The sequence below is a fragment of the Onychomys torridus genome, chromosome 2 (genome assembly GCF_903995425.1).
Source record: "Onychomys torridus chromosome 2, mOncTor1.1, whole genome shotgun sequence".
Taxonomy (NCBI): domain Eukaryota; kingdom Metazoa; phylum Chordata; class Mammalia; order Rodentia; family Cricetidae; genus Onychomys; species Onychomys torridus.
In genome coordinates this window covers 154,106,014-154,133,459 of record NC_050444.1, presented here as the reverse complement: position 1 = coordinate 154,133,459, position 27,446 = coordinate 154,106,014, and the positions used below count along the sequence as shown (strand labels likewise).

At 53.2% G+C, this 27,446-nt stretch overlaps 1 protein-coding gene across 1 annotated transcript in view; it reads left to right on the top strand.

The window, feature by feature from the left end:
- Positions 1-26,218, top strand: part of Arhgef10l (Rho guanine nucleotide exchange factor 10 like) — a 129,686-nt gene extending 103,468 nt beyond the window's left edge. The window contains exons 18-21 of the mRNA XM_036178627.1: positions 2,919-3,067; positions 18,635-18,809; positions 23,508-23,630; positions 25,176-26,218. Coding sequence (XP_036034520.1) covers positions 2,919-3,067; positions 18,635-18,809; positions 23,508-23,630; positions 25,176-25,717 — 989 coding nt within the window. The 3' untranslated portion in view covers positions 25,718-26,218. The remainder of the gene's footprint in view (positions 1-2,918; positions 3,068-18,634; positions 18,810-23,507; positions 23,631-25,175) is intronic.
- Positions 26,219-27,446: the final 1,228 nt, after the last annotated feature.

Here is a 27,446-nt window from a genome sequence, read left to right as displayed (position 1 = left end):
CTGGGGCTGGTGTTGGATGAGACGTGTATAGTGAAGTGATAGTCTCCATACCTGTGAAATGGGGGTGCAGAGAGCTCCTCCTCACAGGCTGCTTGTGAGGATCACATGTGCAGATTTCCCCAGGGCCTACAATGGAACCTCCCCCAGAGTGGGCCCCCTCAGCCTCCGTGACTTTCACTCTGTGTCCTGCTTCCCAGGACCAGTCAGATCTGGACCCCTGTGGGAGACCAGCAGGCTGTGTCACCTGAGGCTGGGAGAGGAGGGATGCTGGCACCCTGAAGGTGCCTTTGCTGAGACAGGCCTTCGTCTCTGCTGACCGGCTGTGCCAGCATAGATGAATGGGCTGTCACGCAGGGGTGGGTGTGGGCCTGCCAGTGCAGTTCTGGATCGTGTTTACTTATAGCTACCCAAGGGTTGGGAAGTGGGGAGGGCCAGTGGAGGGGACAGTCCCTTGAGCCCTGCCTAGCCTCAGTAATTACCTTTGTAGTCCGTGAAGCCGGTAAAGTGGGGTCTGGAAGGACCTCAGAGGACAGAGTCTGTCAAGAAAACCAAGTCCCAGCCAGGTCAGCAAGTCCAGGGTGCCTCTGTGGACTCCGACAGGGGATCCTGGCCACTCTCCACTCTGATATAAATTTATATTGAATTTTATCACAGTTCCTTGCTTTGGAGGGCTTCTGGGGACAGCAGCCCACAAAGGTGAGATGGTCAGTGTACATGTGACGCTCAGGACTTCAGCGGCTGTGATGCACTGTCCTTGGGTGGCAGGTGCAAGGGCTCCCCCACCATTGCTGCTGTGCCCTTGGGTGAACCCCAATCCCAGTCTCTGAGACACTACCCCAGCGTTTTTAGCTCCTTTCATCAAGTGTTTTCCCATCCACATCTTAGCCATAGTGGCCAAGGCGCCAGCATCTGGCCACAGACACTGCTCACCTGCTGCCACTAGAGGGCGCTCAAAAGCCTTGCATTTCCCCGAATCTGGTGTCCTGGGTCCAGGGTCACATTCCTATGGAGATCTGACCTTCTTCTGGTCACCTACCATGCCCAGACAACAGTCCCAGCACAGGACTGGTAGTAGGGCTTGGAGGCAGCCAGGCCAGACCCAGCTGTGGGTTTAAATGCTGCTTGGCTTGACACTCCTTGGATGAGTTGCTCAGGTTCTCTACTCCGGGCCTCTGTTGTCACCTTTAATTAAATGGTGCCAGCATTGGCTTCTGTAGACTATTGGGAGCCAGTGAGCAGGGACAACTGTGCAGCTGTGTGACTTGGGTAATTGAACTTGCAGCGTGTGAGTTATAAGTCAGGGCTAATGACAGTATCTGCCACACAGGCGTGCGGGAGGTAAAGAATTCATTCATGAGCAGAGCGACCGGCACACAGAAGTGGATGGGACTCAGTGTTGGCCACCAGCACTTTTTACCAGTGCCCATGCTGGGTTGGGGTGGCATACACAGTTCCCTGACTCCTTGCAGTATCTGAGAAGTGGGGGTGCATGCTCATCACACCCATTTTAGAGACGAGGGAACTGAGACTCAGAGGTCAAGTCCCTGCCCAAATGGACATGGGAGTTCAGAGCCACAGAGTGCTCTGGTCTGGCCTGCTTGCTACGTATGTGGTCATGCTCTGAGCTGGGAGGAGTGGTACTATGTACAGGAGAGGGTTCCCCAGTTCTTACTTTGTTAGCTTGGGCTGGGAGTATGAAGCAGGGTTCAGTGGGGAGGCTAATGGTGGGGGACACGCTGACCACATGTGGCCAGGAGACAGGGTGAGGAGTTGGGTGGCTTTCCCATATAAATTGGGGTCCTCCATCTCTGGGGACAGCTGTGCTCGGTCTTGCCACACAGCATCCGGCTCAGAGGAGGGTATGTCTGCAGTGAGTGGCTTTGTATTCCTTCTGGGGACCTAGAGGAGGGGTGGGGCTGCAGGGCACTGTAGCTGATTCTGTCCTGCCTCCCTGGCCCCAGTCACTGTGCCTATTGCTCCAGGGTGTGCAACTTCCCCCCAGACCCCTCACTGGGCCTCAGCTCCCCTCAAGCCTTCTTCCTGCCCAGCGCCCTGACAGCCTAGGACAGCCACTGGGGCTTGGTGCAGCTTGAGATGTGACTTCAGAGAAGGCGGTGTTCAGCCACTGTGCTTGGGTGCAAGGAGGGGGTTCTCGGTGAGCGGGCACGGGTGGGGGTGGGGAGAGGAGATGCCTGTTTCTGGCCAGGCTGCTGCTGTGGTCCCTGGGAACAGCAGACGGGAATGTCACCCCTCAGAGCCTCTCCTCCCTGCACCTGGTGGAATCTCTGGAGGGGAAGAGCTTGGCAAAGTGACAGGAGCATCAGGTGACAGGGTCTGAGGGAAGTCCTTAAGCTCTTCAGATGAGCTGGGGTCTCCGTGAAGTCCCTTCCTCCATCCAAACTGGGACTTGGAGAGGCTGAGGGGAGGTGCACTCAAGACCCTTAGCAGAATCAGGACCATGCTGGTCACAAATCCCGGAACTCTGGGGTCCTCCTACCTTCTGGCAGGTGCTAGTGTGGAGGTTGCCTCTCCCAGAAGTCCCTGGGTATGTGTCCTCCACGTGTGTCTGCTCCTTGGTGCTCAGCATGTCCACTCAGAGCTACATTGGTGGGGGCTGTTGCTACCCAGTGTGGTTCGCCAGAGGGCGGGGCCTACAGAGGGCGGGGCCTATACCTTCGCCTGCCTCTTCTCAACTCATGGCCTAGTAGTAGTAGGTGCTTTCTGAGTGTGCGTGGAGTTAATGAATGAGGGAGAGAGAGAATCAGGGAAGGAAGGAAGTCCAGAGTGGTCCCCAGGGCAATGAAGTATAGTGTCATTCACCCCGGTGACTGAAGGACCATGGTGAGGAAGGGTATATGGAGCTCACTGAGTTCCCCCTGCGGGTCTCAGCCACTGACCTGTGCTCTTCTTTCCCATAGGTGGAATTCCCTGGGACCTGGAGAGCCCTCCCATGTGTTTGACTGTGGGCCCAGGGCCCATTCGCACACTACTGAGCCTGGAGGATGCTGCATGGGCCAGCTGTGGCCCACGGGTCACTGTACTGGATGCTGCCACTCTGCAGACTCAGGTATCAATACCCAGGACTCGAGACTACAGAGTCTTTGCTGGGACACAGAGGTGCAGCTGTCTTGTGGCCTGTGCTCTTGAAGCAGAGGTATATAGGTGGAGGCCAGCAGTGTGTCTCTGCTGGGATGCTGGGATGCTGGCCTGGCCTCCTGGGCTCTGCCAGGCTTGCCTGTCGCACCTCACCACATCCTGTGCTCCATCCTTAGTGGCTGATAGGAACTTTGTGGTGGCTTCCCAAATGGTATTTTTGGTGACATTTGCCATTGTTGATTTGTTTGAATTATTGATCTGATCAGATATGGCGCCAGACCCAGAGGGGAGCCTGGCAAAGGTCCCCAGACAAGCCGGCTCCTCAGGCATGCACCCATGTGTGGGCCTGTTTTCCTGTCTCCGGTAGGTTCTCTGTCTGAGACACCTCCAATTTGATACTTGATAGCTCAGCTAGGCGCTAGGCAGAGCTTGGTGCTGTTAGCTTTTAGGTGGCTAGGTAAGGTCCTGGAGAGCTCTGTCCTCACTGGATAGGTGGGGAAACTGAATTGTGGGTGCTGTGAATGATCTCTAGGAGTGTATGTGCTGTGTGTGTGTGTGTGCGTGTGTGTGTGTGTGTGTGTGTGCGCGTGTGCGTGTGTGTGTGCGTGTGCGTGTGTGTGTGCGTGTGCGCGCGCGCGCGCGTGTGTGCGTGCGTGTGTGTGTGTGTGTGTGCGCGCGCGCGCGCGTGTGTGTGTGTGTGTGTGTGTGTGTGTGCGCGTGTGTGTGTGCGTGTGTGTGTGTGTGTGTGTGTGTGTGTGTGTGTGTGTGTGTTGAGTGCTGGAAGTCCTGGGAGATATGAGCTGCAAGTCTCCTTATCTATAATTCTTGCTTTTGCTGAAGCCTAGAGGTGAGTGAGCGTCTGAGCCTGCACATGGGTCTGTGGCCAGTCCTCGCTTGGCCAATGAACACCTTCATGCTGGCCCATGGGAACACTGGCTTCTGGTCCATGAATGAGGGTGACATATGTCTTTCCTGAGGTCCTGTGGCTCCCTGTAGGAGGCAGAACCAAGAGGTCTGTAAGTGGACTAGGTGAGGAGGCTCATGTAGGGGTGGAAGCTGAGGTGGTGTAGGAGCTGGAGGCCCAGGAGAGCCAGGGTCTGGTTTAGTCTGACGCACAGGTCTGAGAACCAGAGAATCACCAGGGCAAATGCCAGTTTGAAGCTGGCAGTCTGAGGACTGCCAAGCTCCAAGGTTTCTGCCTGGTTCTGAAGGTGGGAATACCTTCCATCTGCCTTAGCTACGGAGGCAGAGATCAATTCTCCCTTCTCAGCTGTGGTGGACCGGGTGAGGCCCACACACTTGGGAAGGCCATCTGTGAGACTCTGCCTACAGGACAAATCTTCCTCTTCTACCAAAACACCCTCACGGACATACCCAGAGTCCTGTTTGACCAGCTCTGCAGACACTGGCTCAGTCAAGTGATTGCCTGAAGTAACACTGAGTGGGCCACATTGAGGGGGCTGCAGTGCAGCCCACACCAGCAGGGGGAATGTGATGGACATGGAGGGAGCTGGATGACTGACCATATGCCAGCTCCTTAGCAGGGGAGGTTGTGATTTGTGAGCCCCAGGGCAAGTTGTGAGGTGTGTGTGTGTGTGTGTGTGTGTGTACAATCTTGGGTGTCAGTCTTTAGGTACTGTCCACCTTTATCTTCGAGACAGAGTTTCTCTGATCCTGGGACTGGCTGATGTTCCCCCAGGATCTGCCTGTCTCCATCCCACAAATTCATCCAGCACATGCTGGGATACAAGCATGTGCCACCATGCCCTGCTTTTTTTTTTTTTTTTTTTAATATGTATTCTGGGGATTGAACTCTTGTCTACATACCATGCCATCTCCCAAGCCCCATGTTACCCTTTGTAGTGAGAAAGCTGGGTCTTCTGGGAGCTTCTTGGTGGCTCCCATGGGGTCTGTCCCATTCAGAGGCTACTTGAGCATGGCACTGAGGACCTATGACCTTCCTGGTACTGTTGGGCCAGACCAGAGGCCAGGGCGGTGTGGCCAGTGAGACCACAGCCTGATTTCTTTAGTGACTGTCACCAGATCCTCGTCCTGCCTCCCTGATGCACCTGGAGGGCTTCCCTGCCAAGGTCCCCACCCCCATCACTTCCCTTCCAGGCCCTGTCACCTCCTCTACCTTGTGAAAGAAGGTGGGTGTGGTCCCTGAGAACTATTCCCACAGAAGTGTCTTTCAAGGAGGGAGTCCTCTTTCAGGGGAGCCGAGGATGGTGGCCAACGTGGAGTTGGGGATCAGGCTTGTAGCTGAGGAAGTGGGAAGCTGGGCTACCTCCCCCAGACTCCCTGGCTATCTTGTAAACGTGAGCAGTGGTGGCTTCTTAGAGGGGAGCGTTGGCAGGAGCCCCACCTCTGTCTGTATCAGCCACTGTTGGTCCATCTTTGTTGGTAGGGTAGCCTGCACCACTGGAGGGAATGTAGTTTGTAAATAGCACTGGGATAGGAAGATGGCTTTGTCTCTGCTATGCTTTATGACCTTGGGCAGGTCACTGAACCTCCCTGTGCGTGGTGGTTAGTTAGACATCCATTGTCCTTATTTGCCTAGCTCCCCAACTTTTGCCTGTGTGAGGCCTAGACTCAAACATCAGTGGTGTGGGCCTCGTCAGCCTGCCTCCCTCTTGATTCATGGGAAGAAGCTCCATCCCCTCCCATCCCAGGAGTGTGAGCTGGGCACAGAGGAGGTTTGTAGAGCCTGTGTGGGCCGCTCTCACTAGATTCTGCCCCTCAACGGCCACCGTGCTGTCTGGCTCTGGCCGACTGTCCCAGCGCTCCAGGGACCTCCTGGCTCCTGTGAGGCTGTGCTGATTTAAGATTAGTGCTGTACCAGCTGCCCTTACGGCAGGATCAGTATGGCCTTTCACCTCCTCTGTACACCTGGCAGGGAGTCCAGGGCCACTGCCCAGGGAGTCCCTGCAGGAGGGGCTGGAAAGCCAGCGGGTGGGTGTTTCTGGGCAGCTGGGAAGTTTCTATGCAGGTGGGTGGCAGCTCGCCTCCCCCTTCCCCCATACATACGCCACAGTAGTAGCTCAGTTACAAGATCGCACCATGTATATTTAATAGAGCAGGCCTCCTGCCTGAAAGGAGGGAGCTGCCTGTTCTGGCGTTGTGCGCTAGAGCTGGCTCCATCTGGCTGCTGCTAATGACCATAGACTCCGTCCTGGGCTAGCTGGCGCCAGGTTTGCCTCTGGGTCCCTGGTGAGACTAGCCAGTCCTGGGGGAGCCTCCAGAATGCCCATACATTTCTGTCTGTGGTTGTGCTGAGCCTGGGTTCGGCACCTGCAGGGTCTTCGATGTCCCAGCACGGTTCTGGGTTCCAAGAGGGCCCTCTGAAATACCTGCCTCATGCAACTTCCCCCAGGGTTGAGGAGGACCCTGGGGAGGGAGCATTCTGGAAACTTAGAGTCAGTTAGCAAGTGTCCCAAGCTAGAAGACCTGGCTGTGCAATTCTCATGGCTGGGATACAAGGTGAAGACAGCAGGGTTAATCTAGGCATCTCCATGCCCAGGAAGTGACAATGGGTTTCGTTAGACCTGGCCCAGACTTACATATTTTATATACAGAAACTCATTTAATCTTTGAGCCACCCTCTGCTAGGGGTGCTGTTCCCACTTTAAAGATGAGGAATCAGGCACAGAGAGGTTAAGTAATCCACCTGAGGTCACACAGCTAGAAAGAGGCAGAGTCAAGGTTTGAGCACAAGCCTTATGGGTCTTAATTCCCAGGCTGCCTGTCTCAACAAAAACAAGGTTCTGTCTCCTCTGGGATATCACTCTGAGGGACCCCATTATGAGCCTGCATCTTCCACTACTGCATCTTCCGGGTTAAGGATTGTACCTAGGTCACCCTGTCTGGTTCATTGGTGGTGACAGCAGGTGCCACGTAGCGGACAGTCCTAGTGGTCAGGTGTTGGGTGCAGTGTGTGCCACCACTCTCCAAGTCCTCAGGCACTTAGGGGACCAAGATGAGCAAGACCTGGCCTCTGCTCTTCAGGAGCTCACAGTCCACTGTGGAGAGAGGCCAGGGCTATGGTATTACCAGGCATGGTGAGGTACTGGTGTAGCTGGAATCCAGGGAGGCAGAAACAATGCTGGGGACACAGGAGCTGGGAGTTGGGGATCAGGGCTTGGCTTGGCTGGGGAGGTCGTGTGTGACATGTGACAGAAGAGGGGAACAGGCTCTCAGTTGGGAGGAAAGCAGCAGGAGTCAGGCCCATGTCTGGGGAGCTGGAGGCAAGCATGGCACCAGGTGGCAGGGCAGTGGGGTGGATCTGGGGCCATTGAATTGGGGACTGTTTTCCTTAGCCCACTTGGTGTGGTCCCTCCCTCTGCCCTGACCCTTGTTTGGCCCTGGCCGAGATGGTTCTGGGTCATCACTGCCTCTGGGTTTTCCGATTACCACCATTTGCTTGTTCGGCTCCTTGATCCCAGCAGAGGCAGAAGCGAGGCCTGTTAAATAATAATGTGGCTCACCCAGGCCTGTGTCAACACTGCATCCTCCTGTTCATTATCTGCATCGCCACCTTCAAAGTCTAATCCAGTCATCTGGAGTTCATTCGGAGCGATCGCCAGAGGGGGAGCTGGCTGTGGGGTGATTGTTGCATCTTAATTAAAAAAAAAAAACAAAAACTGATTGGGGATAGCAGGCCTGAGGGTGTGCTCTGCTGGGATGGGCTGGTGGGGTGTTAGGCAAGGCTGTTCCCACATGAGTCTTGGGGTCTCTGCCTCCTGTTCATGGGACAGGAAGGGGTGATGGAGGCAGGGCTGGGCTGTGGATGTCCTGGAGTGGTTAGATCTGTGTAATGTTGCTGAGAGATGAACCAGCATGGTGTGCGGATGGGTGCCAGTCAGGAGCAAGCCTCTTTCTCTTGTTGTATTTTAAAGATTTAATTTTTAAGATTTTTCAATTATATGTATGCGTATCTGTGTGTGGATCATGGGTACGGGTGCCCACAGAGGCCAGAAGATGCCCTGGAGCTGGACTTAAGGCAGCTATAAGATGTTTGACATGAGTGCCGGGACTTGAACTCAGGTCCTTTGGAAGGTAGAAAGTGCTTTTAACCACCTGCTGGGCCATCTCCCTAACCACTTCCTTCTTCTTTCTGTCTTCATCTCCTTCCTCCTCCTCCTTCTCTTTAAGTTTTATTACTATCACTGGGGGAGGGGCACATGTAATGTGAAGGTCAGAGGACACTTTTGTATAGACAATTCTCTCCTCACTTCACGAGGGTCTCAGAGTTTGAGCTCAGGTCATCAGGCACGCATGACCGGTACTATATTCTCTGAGCTATCTTGCTGGCCCCATGCTTTTATTTTTCCTCCAAATCCACACACCCACCCACCCTTCTACCCTCTGTTGGCCTTGGAACAGGCTGGCTCCTTCCCACAGCCAGCCTTTGCCCTCTGCTGCCCACTGTCCTAGGAACACATTCCCATCCCACACGGCTCCATGTCTGCCATTCAGCTCTGGACTTTACCATCACCTCCCCAGGAAGCCACTCTGGCCTGCAGCTTCAGCTGAGTCCCTTCCATGCCACTCACAGCTTAACACATCACCTGGCTGTGTGGCCACATGAACAGTAGTCACTTTCTGAAAGCATCTCCTTGATGGCTGTCCCTGGGGCCGCTAGGACATGGGCACCTGTGATTGTAGGTACAGTAGGCTCAGGGGCTTCCTATAGGGCAGGTATAGCTTGCAGGTCTGTGCCACATGGCAGCGGCCACCTTTTCTGCACAGTCTGGGCTGGGAGAGGCTTAGGTACCAGGGACCTGCCCAACTGTCCTAGGAGGAAGTGTGAGACCGAGGAGGTGGGGACAGGGAGGCCACACCAGGAGTCAGGTGGAAGTAGAGTGAGGGGCTGGTCAGGGTGTCTCCTGGCCAGCAGGGATAGATCCTACCCATATGGTGGCTGCTGGTATAGGCCAAGATAGACAGTGTACCCTTGATCCAGATGTGCCAGGCAATAGGGCACATGAACTCACAGCTGTGCTACTCGAGGGCCTAGTACCCCCTCTGGATATGCCTCAACACCAGCTTTGAGGGGTTTCCACAGCCCAGAGGCCCAGAGCTCAGCCAGTGTCTCTGGTATATTGTTTTTATCTTGCTAGGGATGGACCCTGGGCCCCAGGCAAACTTAGCAAGTGCCCTACCACTGAGCTACACTCCCAGCCTCTGGGTACCTTGCAGAAGCCTGGCCCTGGGGCCTTGCGCCCACAGGGCTGTCGTGAGGTTTCACTGGTACCCTGCTCCCTGAGCTCTGGAGCAGCTCATGTAGGTCACTTGGACTCCCCCACACCCATGGGTTCTATCTGGGACTCACCACTGTAACTTACACTGTAGCTGTCTGTGGATATTTTGGGACTGAGTATGAGATCAAGTAGAATGAAGCCACACAGGCCAGGGCTGTCTGGCTCCCGAGTTCCCCTTGCCAAGGTGTGCAGGAGAGGTTCAGGCCAGCAGGGGGCAGGCACACCTGCTGACCGAGGACCTGAGGACCCAGCCTGAGAGGCCCTTCTGGAAGGAAGCCAAGTGTCCACTGGCAGTCTGCAGTCCTGTCCTGCTCATGCACCTGCCCTGCACTGCCCCTCCCACCCTGACCAGTATGAACCCCGTTTGCCACTCAGCCCAACAGGGAAGAGACTCTCTGGGCTAGGACTTCCCACAGCCTCTCCTAGCCTCCCTGTGCACCCCATGCACCCAGGCCTCCCCACCCTAATTTTCATGTTAGTACCCAAACTTCGTTTGCATGCATTAGCTGTTGTAAATCCGTCACGGCTCTTGACACAGCATGAATAAAACATCACTGGGCTGTATTAGTTTTCTGTCTCTCATCTTATTTATGACACAAAACGGGTGGGAATTTGAAAAAACGAAATCCAGGCACGAGGCTTCTGGGGTAATGCTATGCAAATTGGCCCGAGAGCAAAATGAACCCCCAAGTCCTTGTAGCACCTGGGGACCCCCCAGTAGAGTGCCTGATGTTCGGGTTACTGGAGTACGTGGGGTCTGGATCCAGGTCCGTGGAGTCAGCTCGGCCCGGTTTTGTCTTAATGTTTTTTTTAATGTGTGTTTTATTGTTCTCGTGTTCTTATAAACAAGGAGCTAGTGAGCAAAAGCTGTGAGAGACTGATTTGCTGAAGATAGTGGGAACTTCCCAGGAGTTCAAAAGGAGAGTTTCCTAGTAGCAGCAAGGATTAGGTTAGATCTGCAGAAGAACTGCTTGTGGGGAGGGGGGCGGGGGTGTTTTTTGGGTCCTGATGTTCCCTTCCCAGTGGCCAGGCATGAAGGTGTGGTCAGGTGTGAGGGCATGGCCAGGTGTGAGGGAATAGCCAGGCATGAAGGTGTGGTCAGGTGTGAGGGCGTGGCCAGGTGTGAGGGAATGGCCAGGCATGAAGGTGTGGTCAGGTGTGAGGGCGTGGCCAGGTGTGAGGGTGTGGCCAGGTGTGAGGGAATGGCCAGGCATGAAGGTGTGGTCAGGTGTGAGGGCATGGCCAGGCATGAAGGTATGGTCAGGCGTGAGGGCGTGGCCAGGTGTGAGGGTGTGGCCAGGTGTGAGGGAGTGGTCAGGTGTGAGGGAATGGCCAGGCATGAAGGTGTGGTCAGGTGTGAGGGCATGGCCAGGCATGAAGGTATGGTCAGGCGTGAGGGCGTGGCCAGGTGTGAGGGTGTGGCCAGGTGTGAGGGAGTGGTCAAGTGTGAGGGAGTGGCCAGGCATGAAGGTGTGGTCAGGTGTGAGGGTGTGGCCTGGTGTGAGGGCGTGGTCAGGTGTGAGGGAGTGGCCGGGCACTGGCCCTTGGGGCATGAGTTGGGGCAGGGCTTTGGGTTCTGTCTTTCCCAGGAAGAGTCAACTCTCTCCATCCAGTATTTGATCTCCTGTGGGAAGGTTTGGGTTGATAAAAGGACTTTCATAGTTTTTACAAGAAGTGGACATTGTGGCTTGGAGCTAAGCTGTCTGGCTTTACTGTTTCTGCTGTTGAGTGCCTCGGTTTCCCCCTGTAAGCATTGGGATGATTGTAGAACTCACTGGGACTCAAGCTGCTCCTTGCTTATTCATCCCCTAGAGCTGGCTGAGGGGAACATTGGAGAGGGGTCCTCTGTAGTTTTGAGACTTACCCAGCCCAGGGTGCAGCACAGCTCTCTCTCCAGAGCCCTGGCCTGCCATCTCTATGCCTTGTATTCCACAGGGTCTTGTGGATGTACATACCAGGGCTGTCCTCTATGGGATGGCAGGTCACCGTGAAGAGGGACAGTGTCCAGCTTCCTCCCAGGTCCTCAGGTGGGTGGCAGGGGTCTGGGCACACATGCACAGGGCCCACTCACAAGCCAGCTGTCAGTTCCTGCAGAGGGGGGCCCCTCCCCCATCATGTCTATTCTACACTATGATGGCCCCCGACTGGCCACTGGTCTGGTCTCTGGTCTGGTCTCAGCAGCCGTGCTGGGAGGCTTCCTCTCCCTGGGTCTTCAGAAGCTGCCAGCAGCTTAGTCTTCACCTCACTGCCACAGCTCCACCCTGGCCCCATGGCTACCATGGGTACCATGAATGAGTGGCTCAGGGTAACCTGGAGCCGTGGGAGGATCCAGACAGAGTAAGGAGATGGAGTGAGAGGGGCCGTGGATGAGGAGAGCAAAGGAGAGGGAAGTCTCATCCACACTTGCCCTCACGTCCCAGGGTGGGCACTGGGTCCAGCAGAGGCTCTGTAACTCATGGACCTACTCCTCCCACAAGAGGGTTAAACCCCTGGTCTCCATGCTGTGAGGGTGCCTGAGGCTGGTCAGAGCCCTAGGCAGGCAGCACCCTGTGACAGAACAGCCCTGGGCAGTCCTTGTCATGACCACTTTAAAGTTGAAATGACCGAGGCAAGGAGTGGCTGGACCTGCTGAATCCAGCATTCAGACCTTGGCTTTTGCCTCCCTCTGCGGTAAGAAGCAGTAGCAAAGTCTGCCTCAGGACAGGAGGGCCCACTAGCAGGGGAGGCACAGAGCCTTGCCTCGCCCACTGTTTCCTGTACTGGCCATGTCCTGCTGGCCTCCAGGTCCTCCTCTGACCCAGGCTGCAAGATCCCCCCTTTCTCTGGTGTTTGCAAGGGGATCTGCAGGTTGAGTAGATAGGGATGCGCCCAGCCCTGGTGCATGGAGCATCAAAGAGCAAACTGCCCACGCTGTGACCTCTGCAGTGCTGGGCGGAGGCGGGCTCCAGCTCTCTCAGCTTAGCCCTGGTACTTGTTTGTACAGGGCAAGGCTGGGAAGGGGTTGAGGACAAGACCTATCAGAAAACCACTGCCCCTGCCCTCTCCTCAGGTGTCTGGGTTGCAGAGGAAATGCTAGGCTGGCTTTTGTAATGGCAGAAAACAAAAGTCATTAAGTCGAGGAGGGGACAGCGGTGCCCCTGCCTGGAGATGCCTTTCACAGTCCACTTTTCCAGAAGAACCACGTGCACCAATGGATGGCCTTCAGTTGAGCTACAATGGTGAAGGGAAACACTGGTACAGCCGTGACGGTGACATGGATCTTTGCAATGGCGCCTTCTGAATGCCGTGGTTTAGGCTGTCATTGAGGTGACCACAAAGGGCCACCTTCAGCAGCTTCTTGAGTGCTTAGCGACAAGCAAGACTGAGTGTGTGATTTTATTTTTTAAAAATTTTCCTGTGCTGAGAGCGGAACCCAGGGCCTCATTCATGCTAAGCAAGTGCTCTGCTGCTGAGCCAGGTCCCTAGCCCTGATATAGGATTGATTTTTTTTTTTTCCAAAATATTTTGAAGCTCAGCGGTAGACCGCTTGCCTAGCAAGCGCAAGGACCTGGGTTTGATCCTCAGCTCAATATATATATATATTGAATCCAAAAAAAGACCTCATGTGTATGATGAGTGCTCTGCCTACACTCTTTATGTACTAGGTGTGTGCGGGATGGCCACTGATACCTCTGACCCCCTGGAGCTGGAGTTACAGACAGATGTGAGCTACACAACATGGGTTCCAGAAGTGAACCTGGGTCCTCTGTAAGAACAGTGTGCACTCTCAACCATTGAGTTGTCTCGCCAGCCCAGAGTTTTATTAAACTTTATTAACAATATATTTTTATTCTTTGAGAATTTCATATGTGTATACAATGTATTTTGATCATATTCACCCCCCCTCCCGCTCTCCCCCGTCACTCCTCCCGGATCCACTCCTCCACCAACTTTATGCCCTCCTTTTTAAATTATTATTTTATTTTTAAGTAACTCTGCCTGTTCTCCGCAGTGGCCCTTAGCTGGGGGTATCTTCCATTCAGTAGAGGGGTGATGTCCCTTCCCCTCTTTCAAGCATGGCTTTCTGGGGAGAGGCGGAAATGGCTGTATCTCAGGCCTTCCTGATCAGGGCAGGGTTCGTTTGTTGTTTGTTTTTCCTGGTTGAGCCCTTGACCTCAACCAGGTCGGGCAAGGCAGAGCATCACACCAGCCAGAGTATGGGAACTGTGTCTCATCTCAGTGACCAGCCACCCTGGTTTGTCCCAGGCTGGGGATGTCCTGAGGTTCCAGAGCCAAATGTCACAGCTGTCACAGCTAGATGTGTGGACCGGAGCGAATTGGCTACCCTGGTTAGTCTTTCATTCTGTTGCTCTGGCTGTGGAGGGCTGATGAGAATGTGGTACATTAGGACAGGCAAGGGACATTTTTGACGATAGCTTGTACCCTCTCTGCACACTCAGCTTGGCAGTCCTGAATCTCAATTCCCCGTCTGTCCACTGGCCAGCTGAGCCATGATACCCATCATTCCTTGAAGATCCTGTGTTTTGCCTTGTGTGATGGTAAAAGGATGGTCCCCACGCTATTGCTGGCCCCAAGGATTGGAGGGAGGCAGTGTTGGTGGGTGTGGGCCAGTGTTTGGGGGAGCAGTTCATCTCCAGGCCCGTGACCAGACTTCTCAGGACCAGCTGGTCCATGGTAAGTGGGCAGGGATGGTTGGCAAGGATTGCTTTAAGCCCGACTTCGACTGAATGCTGGGGCTGAGGTTCCTCTGAGCCTCTGGGAGTGGGCTGCAGAGTGGAGTCCGCTCATGCCCCACTCGGCCCGTCTGGGCCCGTCAGTCCCCTTTCTGGATTTGTTCACCACCTTTTCTGTGTCAGGAAAGTACTGGTGTCCAGTGCCCTGCCTGACTCTGAAGAGGCCTGGTGCTCTGTTGATGCCCAAGAAGTAGAAATAGACTCTTCTGTTTCCTGGTAGCTTCCCTCTCGCTACCGTCCTCCAGGCCCCTCACGTCATCTTGGGCTCTAATGACTTTGAGTGCTGAGCGCATCACCCTGGGAATTTATGGCAATGGCGCACAAGTGTCACTGGGAGGCACATAAATAATCCACAACTGGCTGTGTCAGCGGTCCTCCGAGGAGATCACTCACCTGGAACCCACAGTGTGGGTGGCCATGGCTGGGTGTCCAGAGGCTGTGGAGGTAGACACTGTGGGGAGGGGCAGACCTTGTGTCGTCCTGGTGTAGCAGGAATCTTAAAAGTTCTTATTAATAAAATCAAACCTGAGGCCAGTTATTGGGGTGAATGCTGGAAGATCAGAGAGACAGAACAAGCCACAGCTTCCTCACCTTGCCAGTTCCTCAGCTGGTCTTGTTTCCTCAGACTGCAAACTTCTGAGTCCTTATCCAAATGAATCTCAGCTGAACTGCTGCTCCAAAGCCTAAAAGCTTAATCAGGCAAAAGCTTAACCAGCCAAATGCTTAACTAGCTTTGGTGCCTGGTTTTCACGCCTTATATATCTTTCTGTTCTTTGCCGTCACTCCCTGGGATTAAAGGCTCTCTTTCTGGGATTAAAGGTGTGAGTCACCATGCCTGGCTGTTTCCAGTGTGGCCTTGAACTCACAGAAATCTGCCTGGCTCTGCCTCCCCGAGTGCTGGGATTAAAGGTGTGTGCTACCACTGCCTATCCTCATGTTTAACCCCAGATAAGTTTATTTTGGGGAACACACAATATTTTGGGGGAACACAATACCACATCCTGGTCCCACACAGCATGCAGGGGCCCTTTGGGTATGCCACATGCCTTCTCCACTGAGTCCTCAGCACCTGTGAGGCAGATTCTTTCTGTGCCCATTTACAAAGAGATGGACACACTAAGTTACTCACAGAGGAGCTGAGACCCTGCCTTCCTGAGGCCACCTCTCTTTATTTAATAATCTACACTCTACTTTGTTTTTTAAAGATTTACTTTATTTTTAGTTGTATGTGTATGTGTGTGTGTATCTGTCTCTGTGTGTCTGTGTATGGGTATGTGCACATGTGAGTGCAGGTATCCTTTGAGGCCAGAAAAGGGTATCAGATCTCTTGGTGCTGGAGTTACAGCTGGTTGTGAGCTGCCTAATGTGGGTGCTGGGAATTGAACTGACATCCTCTACAAGAGCAGTACATGCTCTTAAACCCTGAGCTGTGTCTGGTGTCTCACTGTGTTGCCCACACTGGTCTTGAACTCCTTGCCATGCCTCCTGCCTCAGCTTACTACGTACCAGGATTACAGGAGTGAGCCTCCACACCCAGTTCTCAGATTCTTTAGGAAACCCAGCACACTAGAATCCAGGCCCCTCGTTACTGGTTTGATACTCGACCTTGTTTGGATTGGCAGGGGGCCTCTTTGATCTGGGTCCTGGATGCTGTGGACACATTCTCATCAGTCTTTCACTAATTCCTTGCTTTCATAGTTGTGAGGGGCTCTGGGCTGTACCTCTGTTTCCCCTGCTCCAACCCACTGTCCCCTTGGTGCCCTAGCTGGTGGCTCCAAAGGGAGCAGGGGTCGAGATCAGGATGGGGCTGTGTGCTCGATGCTGCCTATGGGTGGTGTCACGTCTAGTCTCTTTTCAGGGACGGAACTTGGGAGAACCCTCAAGTTCCCACTTCTATGGTCTCTTTCAGTCACATGTCATCTTCTTCGACTAGTGGTGCCCTTCCACTACCACCAAACCTGCCAGGGAAGGCTTGGTATCTGCTGACAGATCTCCTTATCCTTAAGCAGGACCACGCACTACCGTCAGATGGTTGTGTGCCAGGCTCCCTGTCTGGGTTCTTTCCTGTGTGGTCAGGGCTTCCAGGAAAGCCTGGTTTACCAACTCAGCAGTTATGTGGCTCATTGGCACTGAACCCAGCGGGCACTGAGGGCTGGGCCCCATGGCTGCCTTCTGTCACCCTGGGGTGCTGGTCTTGGCTTCCCCCTAGGACCCATGATGCTGGCATGTTCTCTGTTCCTACCTGCCATCTCTCTATGGGCCCAGGAGGCTCAGCCAGGAATCCAAGACCAGTTTGGAGTCCAGGAATCAGTTTCCTGACGTGAGCAGAAGTACCTGGGGAAGCCTAGATGGCCCGGGGGCCCAAGTGGTCCCCCCTCTCCCTCATTTCCTGTCCCTGTGAGTTGGCATGGCCCTGCATGGTCCACTAGGTGCAGCATTGACTAGTCCTGAAGGAACAAGGCTGGGTTAATTGCAGACTCCTCTAATCAGACTCAAGGCAGGCCCAGTGGTGGCGTCTGCAGGCCCAGGAGCGGTGTCTGCAGGCCCAGGCCTCACATTTTTCAGTGCGTTTGGCTTCTTCTGGGGTCAGCAATGCTTTCCTCTGAGGGGCCTCACACATGCATCCTGCTGCTGCGTGTGTGTGTGTGTGTGTGTGTGTGTGTGTGTGTGTGTGTGTGCATTTGCATGCAAAGATGTGTTTGCTGCTGTTTTTGGGAAAAGACCACAGACAAAGCTTGCTGGGCCTTTCCTGTGCTGCAGGTGCTAGATCAGTCCATCTGCATGCCTAACACTGACCACTGGCTGAGGGGTATCTGTCAGGCTTGGCTTCTGTGTCTCCCCTGACTTTTTGCTGCCAGACTTCAGAGGAGGATCCCGCTTGAACTCTCCTGGCTTCCCCTCAGGCTGGTTCTAGCAAACAAGGAGCCATCATAGATTTTGCAGAAGAAACAGCTCAAGCCAAGGGCTGGGCTGGACTAGCAGAGGCAGGCTGCATGCAGGTCCTGAGTGATAGGGCTGTTGTGTCCCTGCTGAGGCTCAGCCCTTCTCCATGTTGGCTTAGTTTCCCTCAGAGGTCAGAGTCTCCAAGCCCTTTGTACTTGAAGTGGAGGCTGCAGCTGAGAAGAGAGACAGCCCCTCCTGTGCACCTCAGGAGTGCTTAGACAGAGCCCCCAGTCTGAGGGAGGAGGCAGGTCCCTGTCCTCACCCTAGGGATGCCCTACCCTGTGGAGACCATGCACCTTGCCTTTCTGAGGGTCAGGGACTTCATATCTCTCTCTCTTTCTCTCTCTCTCTCTCTCTCTCTCTCTCTCTCTCTCTCTCTCTCTCTCTGTGTGTGTGTTTACATGCATATTGCATGCACTTGTGTATGCGTATGAATGTGTGTGTGTGAGCATGCACATTCATGTGCATGTACCGTGTATGGATGGATGTGTTTGTGGGGAGGCCAGAGGACAGCCTGGGATGTCATCCTCAGGTACTATCCACTTTTTTTCTTTTGAGACAGGGCCTTTCACTGGTTTTTAACTTGCTAAGTAGCCAGTGAGTTTCAGGCCTCTACCTCTGCAGTGATGGGATTGTAATGTACAGTATCACAATTGCTTGGGAGGAAAAACACAGAAAACAAAAAGCAAAAAGCATATGTTCTGGAGATCAAACTTGGATCCTCCTGCTTGCAAGGCACACACCTTACTGACCAAGCCACTGGCCCAGCCCTGTCTCCTGAGGGTTACATTGTTTGCTTTAGATCAAATAGACCCATGCAGGTAAGAAGAAAATCAGCTGACATGGAGCAGTTCCTGCTCGCCCCCCAGCCTGCCTCCCCTGCTCTGTCTTTAATCCACACACCTTCCTCATTTACTCCTGCACTCTTGCTCTCTTGGTTTTGAACAATAGTTTTTGACGTTTCCTGCCTTCACCACACTATGAGAGATGAGGATTTGGTTCACACTCTTATTTCCTTCCCCAGGTTGGTCTGCAGGTTGCCATGGTTACTTTAAACAATATACATAGTTGGACATGGCCTGTGATCTTAGTATTTAGGAGGCAGAGTGGGAGAATTATGAGCTGGGGGCCAGTCTGGGCTACATAGTGAGTATCAGTCTGGCAAGGGCTCTATAGCAAGACCTTGTCTCAAAGCCAAAAACTATGCATATAGCTTCAGCTTCTGCTAGCAGGTGGCTCTGTCTTTCCCTGCTGGAAGCCGAGAACCTGAACGGAGCCCCTGTGTGTGTTGGAGTTGGGTCTCCACTCGCGAGCTAAGCATGCATTTTTGCCTTCTCACCTTGCTGCCACCTTGGTTGTCTGTAGTCACTCTCATTAGGAGCGTTTATGCCACCACCACAGTCAGTCCGCACTGCAGACCTGATTCCTGTTAGTTGCTCATCTGTGCAGCACACTGGGCTTCCAAGGCTTATGGCAGACAGGTTCAGAAAGAGCCATGCTTAGCTTGCACCCTTGAAGACTATGGGAACCCTAGATCCTGGAGAGTGGGGGCTGGTCAGGATGGCAGCCTCAGCCTGACACCTCCATCCCCTCTGTACACAGCAAAGCTTCGAGGCGCACCAGGATGAGGCGGTGAGTGTAACACACATGGTGAAAGCAGGCAGCGGTGTCTGGATGGCCTTCTCTTCTGGCTCCTCCATCCGCCTCTTCCACACTGAGACCTTGGAGCATCTTCAAGAGATCAACATTGCCACCAGGACCACCTTCCTCCTGCCAGGTGAGGCTGCTGGCTTCCCGGGGTCTGGAGTCAGGAGGACCCCCTTCCTCATGCCAGACGAGGCTGTGAAACCAGCTGGGGCTGGCACGAGGGGACTGACATTCATAGATGGTAGCAGGTGGTTGTGTTCTGGGCAGCCCGGCTCATTAACTGCCAGGGTAGCCTTGGTCAGACTTAAAAACTAGTTCGTGGTAGATGGGAAGATGCCTAGGCTTGTCCTACCAAAGCCTCCATTCCTGACCCTCTGCCCCCTGGACCACATCCCAGCAGTCTAGGTGCTCAGGAGTGTGCTGTATATGAGCTGGACAGGGGACCCAGGCTGTCTACACCATCCCAGTGCTCAGGTCAACCAAAGCTTCATTCTGCTTCTGATCTGTGGGCAAGAAAGGAGGCCCCCACCTGTGTAGCAGGAATCTCTAAGAGTCTTATTAATAAATTCAAACCTGAGGCCAGTTATTAGGGTGAATGCTGGAAGATCAGAGAAGCAGAACAAGCCACAGCTTCCTCACCTTGCCAGTTCCTTAGCTGACCCTGTTTCCTTAGACTGGATGCTTTTAAGTCTTCATCCAAATGGATCTCAGCTGAATTGCTGCTCCAAAGCCTGAAAGCTTAACCAGCTAAAAGCTGCTAGTTTCTGGTCTTCACGCCTTATATATCTTTCTGGTTTTGCCATCCCTCCCTGGGATTAAAAGCTCACTTCTTGGGATTAAAGGCATGTGTCACCATGCCTGGCTGTTTGCAATGTGGCCTTGAACTCACAGAGATCCACCTGGCTCTGCCTCCCGAGTGCTGGGATTAAAGGCATGCACCACCACTACCTAACCTCTATGTTTAATATTGTGGCTTTTCTGTCTCTGACCCTAGATAAGTTTATTAGGGTGCACAATATTTCAGGGAACACAATACCACCACACATCTGTCTCTGTAGAACTTTCCTGAAGAAAGGCGAACCTCTACATTTGCCATTCAGCAGGTTTGGAGATACCGTGAAGGTGAAGAATTTGGATGGCAACTTCTGGGGGATTGTGCTTCCTCTTACAAAGCTGTCTGTGAGATGAGGGGTTGAGGCAGGGGGATTACCACTGGGACTCATACCATACATTTCCTTACCACTTTCCTCTGAAATTTCCATGGAGTTGGCTTCTATCCCTACCCACCATTGCTGCCCACATGAAGGGCTGCTTTGGAGACCCTGGGCAAATACCTGCTCTGGCCCACTCTCCCTTCAAATGGCTTCTGGGTTACCTATGGAGCTATAGGCACCAACTTCTTCTGCTTCTATCCTTGTCCCAACTTCTACCAGTCCACCTGACCCAGGACTGGTTAAAGAGGATGACCAGCATCCTTAGGCAGGGCTGGGTTTGTCAGTCGGGGAACTGGCCCTGGGGCTGGGGAAATAGCAACACTTACCTGGGTCTGGTAGATGGCTGTGGCAAGGCTGGGAGTGAGTATGAGCTGAACTGGGGAAAGGCTCACTGGCCAGCGCCTTGGGGTCTGAGGGCCTCTCTCCTCCTCTGAGATCTGATCCCTATTTCCAGCTGTGACCCAGACATCATTCTGGCTACCGCTTCCACCTGGCTAGTCGGGGCATCACCCAGGGTCAGGTGGCCATTAACAAGCTAGGCAGCAGCCATGCCTATCTACTCAGAGCTGCCAGTCTGCCAGAGTCCCCTGCCAAGCAAGGCTCTGCTGATGGCATCACACTGTGCTCTAAGCCCACAAGTTGCAGATGCAGACATAGGTCTCCTCAGCAGGGTCATATGCCTTGTCATGGAGTGGCTCAGAGTCCTGCTGGATGGTGGGAAGTGCGGGGAGCTCACACACACACCCAACTTCAGAGTTTGGTCCAGTCCTGGTGTAGCCACTGAGTACTCTGGTCCCTCCATGTGTTGGGATGCAGTCTTGAGGGTAGATCCCATGACTTGGAAGGTGCTTTACATGGCTGAGGTGGGGACAGTCCCTCTGCACCGTTCCCCTGCATCAGAAGCTCCATGTTGATTGTGGTCCTTCTCTTTCCTGCCTTCTCCTCTCCCTTCCTCCAGTTTGAGTCTATTTCCTGAAAGGTGGGGGCAAAGGGGGGGAGCGGGACAGGACTGGGATTCGGACCAGTTTCATCTATTATACAACACAATAAAAAATTCTCTGTATCATAGAACTACTTCGGCATTTATCTTGATAGCTAAATTATTTCAAGATAATGGAACAATGGAAAAAATGGTTAATCTTATGAGGTTTTGAAAATCTTGGAAGTCTTGTCTAGTTGGGGAAGAGTAAAGGAAGAGGCAGTGGCTTCAGCTGTCAGAGGCCCGTCTGTGGGAGGATCTACTTGGGGGGTGGGGACTGGCATGGAGAAGCCCAGCTCTGGTTGGGCCCATGGCTGTATCCCAACACTGTGTTCCTAGCTTTTAAAGGGGAGGTACCGGTGAGTGTCATTGTTTCCAAGTCATGTGAGCAGAGACCCTGGAGGCTGTGTGACAGGCCTGTCTGTTGTCACTCTGCTGGTCAGGGGGTGGGCACATCCTCTCCCCAGCCTCAGTTTCTCCATGGATACAGGGCTGAGTCAGAGCTTGGCTGATCTCTAGCTCAGAGTCACATTCTTGCTAGACCCCCTGCTCTGCCTGGAAACAGTGGTCAGCTCTCTCATCTCCACTTGCTACCCTGCAGTTCTTGGTGGGAGAAAGCCTCAGTCGTGACAGGGACGCTTACCATCATCTTACCTTCATATTGTTATCACTGTCACCTTCCTGCCCCGTCATTTCCTGCCCCGTCATGCTGGCCTATTGCTAGGTAGCTCCTGCAGAGTCTCCTTGCCCACCCTGAGCCTCTGGGTCAGTACCTTCCCTGAGGGCCCAGCTGTGTGTGCGCAGACAGGGAGCCCTTTCCTGCATCGGAGCCCTACACAGCCCTGGTCTCCTTTAGGCCTGGGCACCCCTGGTCAGCTCCATTGAGCTGAGAGCCTCCCAACCCCCGGCTGAGCTGGAGTCAGTCTCGGTGGCAGGAATCTGAGGGCAGAGGTTGGCTTCCTGTCCACCCCACACTTTGCCCTGGAGGAAGAAAAGCTGAACAGGATTTTTAAATTCTTTATTAGAGATATTTTAAACAGGCTTTTAAGCATTTCTTCTCCCCCACGCCACCAAATGAAATAATTGCATAATTAGTAATAAATTTGTTCTTCCTCTAAGTGTGGATTTTTTTTTTTTAGGGTGTGTTAAAAAATTTATCACGTTTCCTTCCCCTACCCTTCCCTTCCACTGCAGTACCCAGTGGTATTAATGCATTTTTTTAAACCTAAACTCCCTCCTCCTTTTAACTAGACAGGTCATTAATAAAATGTTCTCCGAGAGTCTGAGCTTTTAAAAGTTGTATATCTCCAGATAGACGGCCAGGGTGAGCTGAGCCCTGTGTATTAAGTCTCTATGATCAAATATTTATCCACCATTAGATTTTTTCTTTTGGACTGTTTGTGAAGTGTCTCACTCTTTTCCTTGAGGCAGAAGAGAGGGGCCCCAGAATGAGGCCTGCAGATGAAGTCATTTCTCACCCCTGTCGTCTCTTTGGGTTTCTCTCTCACCCTCTTTCCATTTGTCAAGCGTCGGCTATGGTTGGGATGAGGATGCGAGGCCTCTGTACCACCTGCTATTGGTCTTGGGGTCTCGGGAGCTTATGGAAAGGAAGGCGAGGCATGTGGGGGGCAGCATAGCCACAGCTCCTTCTTGGCCTTATTATTTTGGGGGTTTGCATCTGGGACGGAACTGATCTTGGTACATTAGAGTCTAGGGCCTTTAAGTATTTATAAATATTACTCCAGGCACCTCCAGTGTCTGTGTTACTGTCTTAGAGCTGTGCTCAACTCTCTCTCTCTCTCTCTCTCTCTCTGTGTGTGTGTATCCACCCATCCACTCATCTACCCACCCTTTTTCTCATCTGACCACACATCTATCCATGTACCAACCTATTCATCTACCATTTGCCCATCCATCCATCCATCCATTATCCCTCCTATCATCCATTTACTGATTAATTGCTTAATCTATCCATCTGTCCATCTATCTATACACTTGCCAATCTGTCTATCCATCTGCCTGCCCATCTATCCATGCACTCATCTACCCATTCACCTATCCATTCATCTACCAGTCCACCTATCTATGCATTTGTGAATCCATCCATCCATCCATCCATCCATCCATCCATCCATCCATCCACCTACCCACTGCCCAATATACTCCTCCTATCCACCCTTCTTATTATCTATTCATCCATCTGTCCATCTACTCATCCACCCTTTGCCTGGAGTAACCTGGCAGCAGTCCTATTCACAGGCTCTGTCCTGGCCCCCTTCTAGTACATGCCACTGCTGCCAGCTTCTACTTTATCCCTGCCCATTGCAGAGTGTCCCACCTGCTCTTCATTGGCTTGCAGGCTGGCTTGCTGGGTGTGGCTTTCAAATGGACACCCAGTTGCTCCTGGGTGCTAGGCAATGGAGCCCTGACACACAGCCCACATTGGCCAGTCACCGTGTCCTGTGGCATTACTCTGCTGTGTCCTCACAGCAGTCCACTTACACATGAGGAAACTGAGGTCTGACTGGGTGCCCATGTCCTAACCACGGCACCCTCCAACTTGTCTTGGGGGACATCTGGGCCGTACAGCTCCCTGCCCGGATCAACCGAGTGTATGTTGCCCTTCTCTCTGCAGGCCAGAAGCACCTGTGTGTCACCAGCCTCCTCATTTGTCAGGGTCTGCTCTGGGTAGGCACTGACCAGGGTGTCATTGTCCTGTTGCCTGTGCCCCGGCTGGAGGGCATCCCCAAAATCACAGGTAAGATTCTGGGGCTGTCTCGGTGGGTTTGGGGGTTGGCTTCAGGGAGGAAGGGGAACTGGACCCAGATATCTGCAGTCCCTACTGATTTGTGATCGAGTCCGGCCCCTCTGTCCCTCTTGCCTTAGCCAGGGCACAGTAAAATAATATCCCAGGCTACCACCTCCTACCTTCTGAGTCTTACTTTTCTGATCTGGGTGGAGATTCTCATACTGGCTGGAGAATCTGAGGGTTGGCTGAGGCACCTGATTAATGGCAGAGTCTTGCTGGGCCCTGTTGCCTCTCTGTAGCAGAGTATCAGAGGTGCTGTGTGGGCTCTGGGGATGGGCCCGTGTCAGCTGTCTGCCAGTCTGTCCTGACCTGTGACCATAGGCCCAATAGAACAGAAGCAGGGTTAGGGAAAACCCTGGTGTTTAGACACTGGAGCTCTGGTCCCCTTTGCCTCTGCCCTGACAGGGAAGGCAGTAGTCTCCTCCAGCGGTCGGCAAGCTAGGGATGAGAGGGAAGAGCCAACCGTGAGTCAGCCATGCCAGACCTCTACCCTCTTCTAGACCCTCAGATTTCTGGGTGTCTTGTCTGCATGATGCACTCGCTAGGGCAATTTGTGCATGCAAGGAGGCGCCCAGGCTGGGTGGGACATGGGGATGTATGAGGCAGGTAATGTCCAGGACAGCCATGGTCCAGGCAGAGGGTGCCATGGTGGTGAGAGATCAAGGAGTCACTACGTGCCAGTTCCCCTGGGAGGATGCAGACAGGATGCACTGTGGATGCTAGAGCTTGCCCAGAAGGAAGGGCTGTAGAGCCTGTTATAAGACTTGGCTTTCTGGGTAGAGCTCAGAGGAAGTTATTGGTATGGCCATTTCACCCTGGAGATGGAGGATGGCCCCTGTACCAGGCCTTTTCTTTTAGGCCACCAACCAGCTCTCAAAACATGGCACAGAGACTTCTTATGAATGCTCAGCTTTAGTTTAGGCCCGTTTCTGGCTAGCTCTTTTCACTTAAATTACCCTGTTTCTCTTTATCCACCTTTGGCCTCTGGGCTTTTTACTTTTCTTTCCTTCTGTACTGCTGGTGTCTGGCTGGTGGCTGCCTGGCTTCTTGCCTGGGGTATCTCCTTCATTCTCTCCTCTCTTCTTCTCTAGTTCCTCCTCTTGAGCCTAGACTTCTCCTATTTATTCTCTCTGCTCACCAGCCCTTCCTAGCCTTTCTCTGCCTAGCTATTGGCCATTCGGCTTTTTATTGGACCAATCAGGTGCCTTAGGCAGGCAAGATGAAACAGCATCACATCTTTTCATAACTAAACAAATGCAGCATAAACAAATGTAACACATCTTTACATAGTTAAAATAATATACCACAACAGGTCTCATTCTGTAAAATCATGCCATGAAGCACGGTGTAGACAGATCTTATGGCCTCTGGGGAGATGCCAACGTAGATGGCAGACGAAAATGTCCAACCCACCAGAAAGTTCTCCAGAAGTACTTGGCTATCTCCCTTAATGACCTGGTCTCTTGGCCCTTCTCCTTTGCTCTGTTCTCACAGGGAAAGGCATGGTGTCTCTCAATGGTCACTGTGGACCTGTGGCTTTCCTGGCTGTGGCCATGAGCATCTTGGCCCCTGACATCCTGCGGAGTGATCAGGAAGAGGCTGAGGGGCCTCAGGCTGAGGAGGACAAGCCAGATGGACAGGCTCATGAGCCAGTGCCTGCACCTGATAGCCACACAGCCCGAGAGTTGAGCCGCAAGAAAGGCATCCTGCTTCAATACCGCCTGCGCTCCACGGCCCACCTCCCTGGGCCTGTGCTGTCCGTGCGGGAACCGGCACCCACTGATGGCTCAGCTCTGGAGCATAGTGAAGAGGACGGCTCTATCTATGAAATGGCCGATGACCCTGATGTCTGGGTTCGCAGCCGGCCCTGTGCCCGTGATGCCCACCGCAAGGAGATCTGTTCTGTGGCCATTATCTCTGGTGGGCAAGGTTACCGACACTTTGGCAATGCTCCAGGTGGCCTGAGTGGGCGGCCGGCCCCGTGCAGCGAGGCAGACAGTACACTTCTCATCTGGCAGGTACCCTTGGCTCTATAGCTATCTACCCTGTCCATCTGAAGGTCACAGGGCAGCTGGACTACTGGAGACATGCTGGGACCTTTTTTGGCCCACCAGGATTTCCCCCAGGGACCTGCACAGGCCATAAGATGGGATTGGATTCTCCACCGAGGCCTTGAAGATCAGAGGGAAACCTTTGAAAACAAAAATTCAGAATGTTTTGGGGAGGGGTTTTAGGATCATGGGGTATGGAAGGACACACTTGGAGAATATGGCCTTTTTATTTTGTTTTTGAAGCAAAAAACATAAAACCTCACCACTGCCTGCTAAACCCAGAACCTTTTATTGGGGCTGAGTGAGGCTCGGAGGTGGCTGTGCCCCTTCAGGAAGGACGTATGTGTGAGTGTCTGAGCATGAGGGCTGGCGTGTGAACATATATATGATGAATTCGTATATACGATGTATATTATATGTGTATAAATACAATCTGTACATATGGGTCTCTGGGAAATGCTGGAATAAAAGGCAAGAGATATGTGGGCCATGTGGGGTTTATGGGGTGTCATGGGGCTGGGACACAGTGAATAACTATTGTCAGAAAGGGGATGTTGGGGACCAGGGGTTGCCCTGCCCCAGCATGAAGGATTGAAGCCAGGGCCGGGTTGGAGGCCATTCAGAAACACGCTCTGGAAGGCACTGTCTAGGCAGTTATCAGTAGCTATCCACAACCACTTAACTTGCATATTAATGATTTGGTCTATCATCTCTTAGCCATATTTCAAGTGTGACTGGAAGAGCCCTGCTGTGTGGATGAGTATTGAACAGGTTGGACAACGTACATGACCATCATTTTCATCATGGAGAAAGGTTCGCTTGCTCAAAGAAAGGGCTCTTGGGTACTTTCTGGAGTGTCTTGGAGAAAGGCTGGTCACCTCGCTCTGGAGAGGTCATAGTGTATGAGGCAGTGAGAAAAGGGTGGCCCTTGGACTCCTCAGTAGCTGGGGCCCACAATTTTGAGCAGGGAGGTGCTGCTCCCGAATCTGGAGATCTAGATGAATTCCAGGGGGACTGTGGCAGGCTGTCAGAAAGGACCAGTGGTAGGGACCTCTTACCTCTCCTGGCTCCGTCCTTCTTGAGAGTTCAAGCAGCTGCTGCAGGGAGAAGAAAAAGTTGAAAGCCACTGCCAGCAAGGGCAGTATCTCCTCCATCTTCCCCTCGTCATCTGCTTGTGTGTCTGTCCACGTCCATGGATTTCCCCTCCACACTTAGGGAAGACAGGCCAGGTATTGAGAGCTATGAGGCAGAACTTTCATCTAGGCCTGCCCACAAAGTGCACTGAGAACTGTCTTCCGAAGGGCCGAGGACCCAGGGGAAAAGCCACCAGAGTTCTGAAAGCCCCAAAGGATCTCACCCTCTCTAGTCGTTCATCCGTTCACTCCGTTTACATTTCCTGAGTTTCTACCATGCCAGGTACCATGGTAGTTGGTGGGGCCGTGGAGGTGACCCACAGGAAGTGTGTGGTCTCCACTCTGGGGACAGACCCTGAGTGAGGTTGCTGCAGAGGAAGAAGATGAGCGAGCAGGCTATAAGGAGGTGACTCATTGCTGGAGGGCAAGAGTCCAGTGGGTCTCCAGGTGGGGCAGAGGGGACACTGGAGTCCCAGGAGGCACTAGGTGGAAGGGTCTGGTTCTCACTCCCACACCATGGCTTTGATGGGAGACATCTCTGGTCTTCAGTTTCCCATTTTGTATCAGAGGAAGAGCCATCA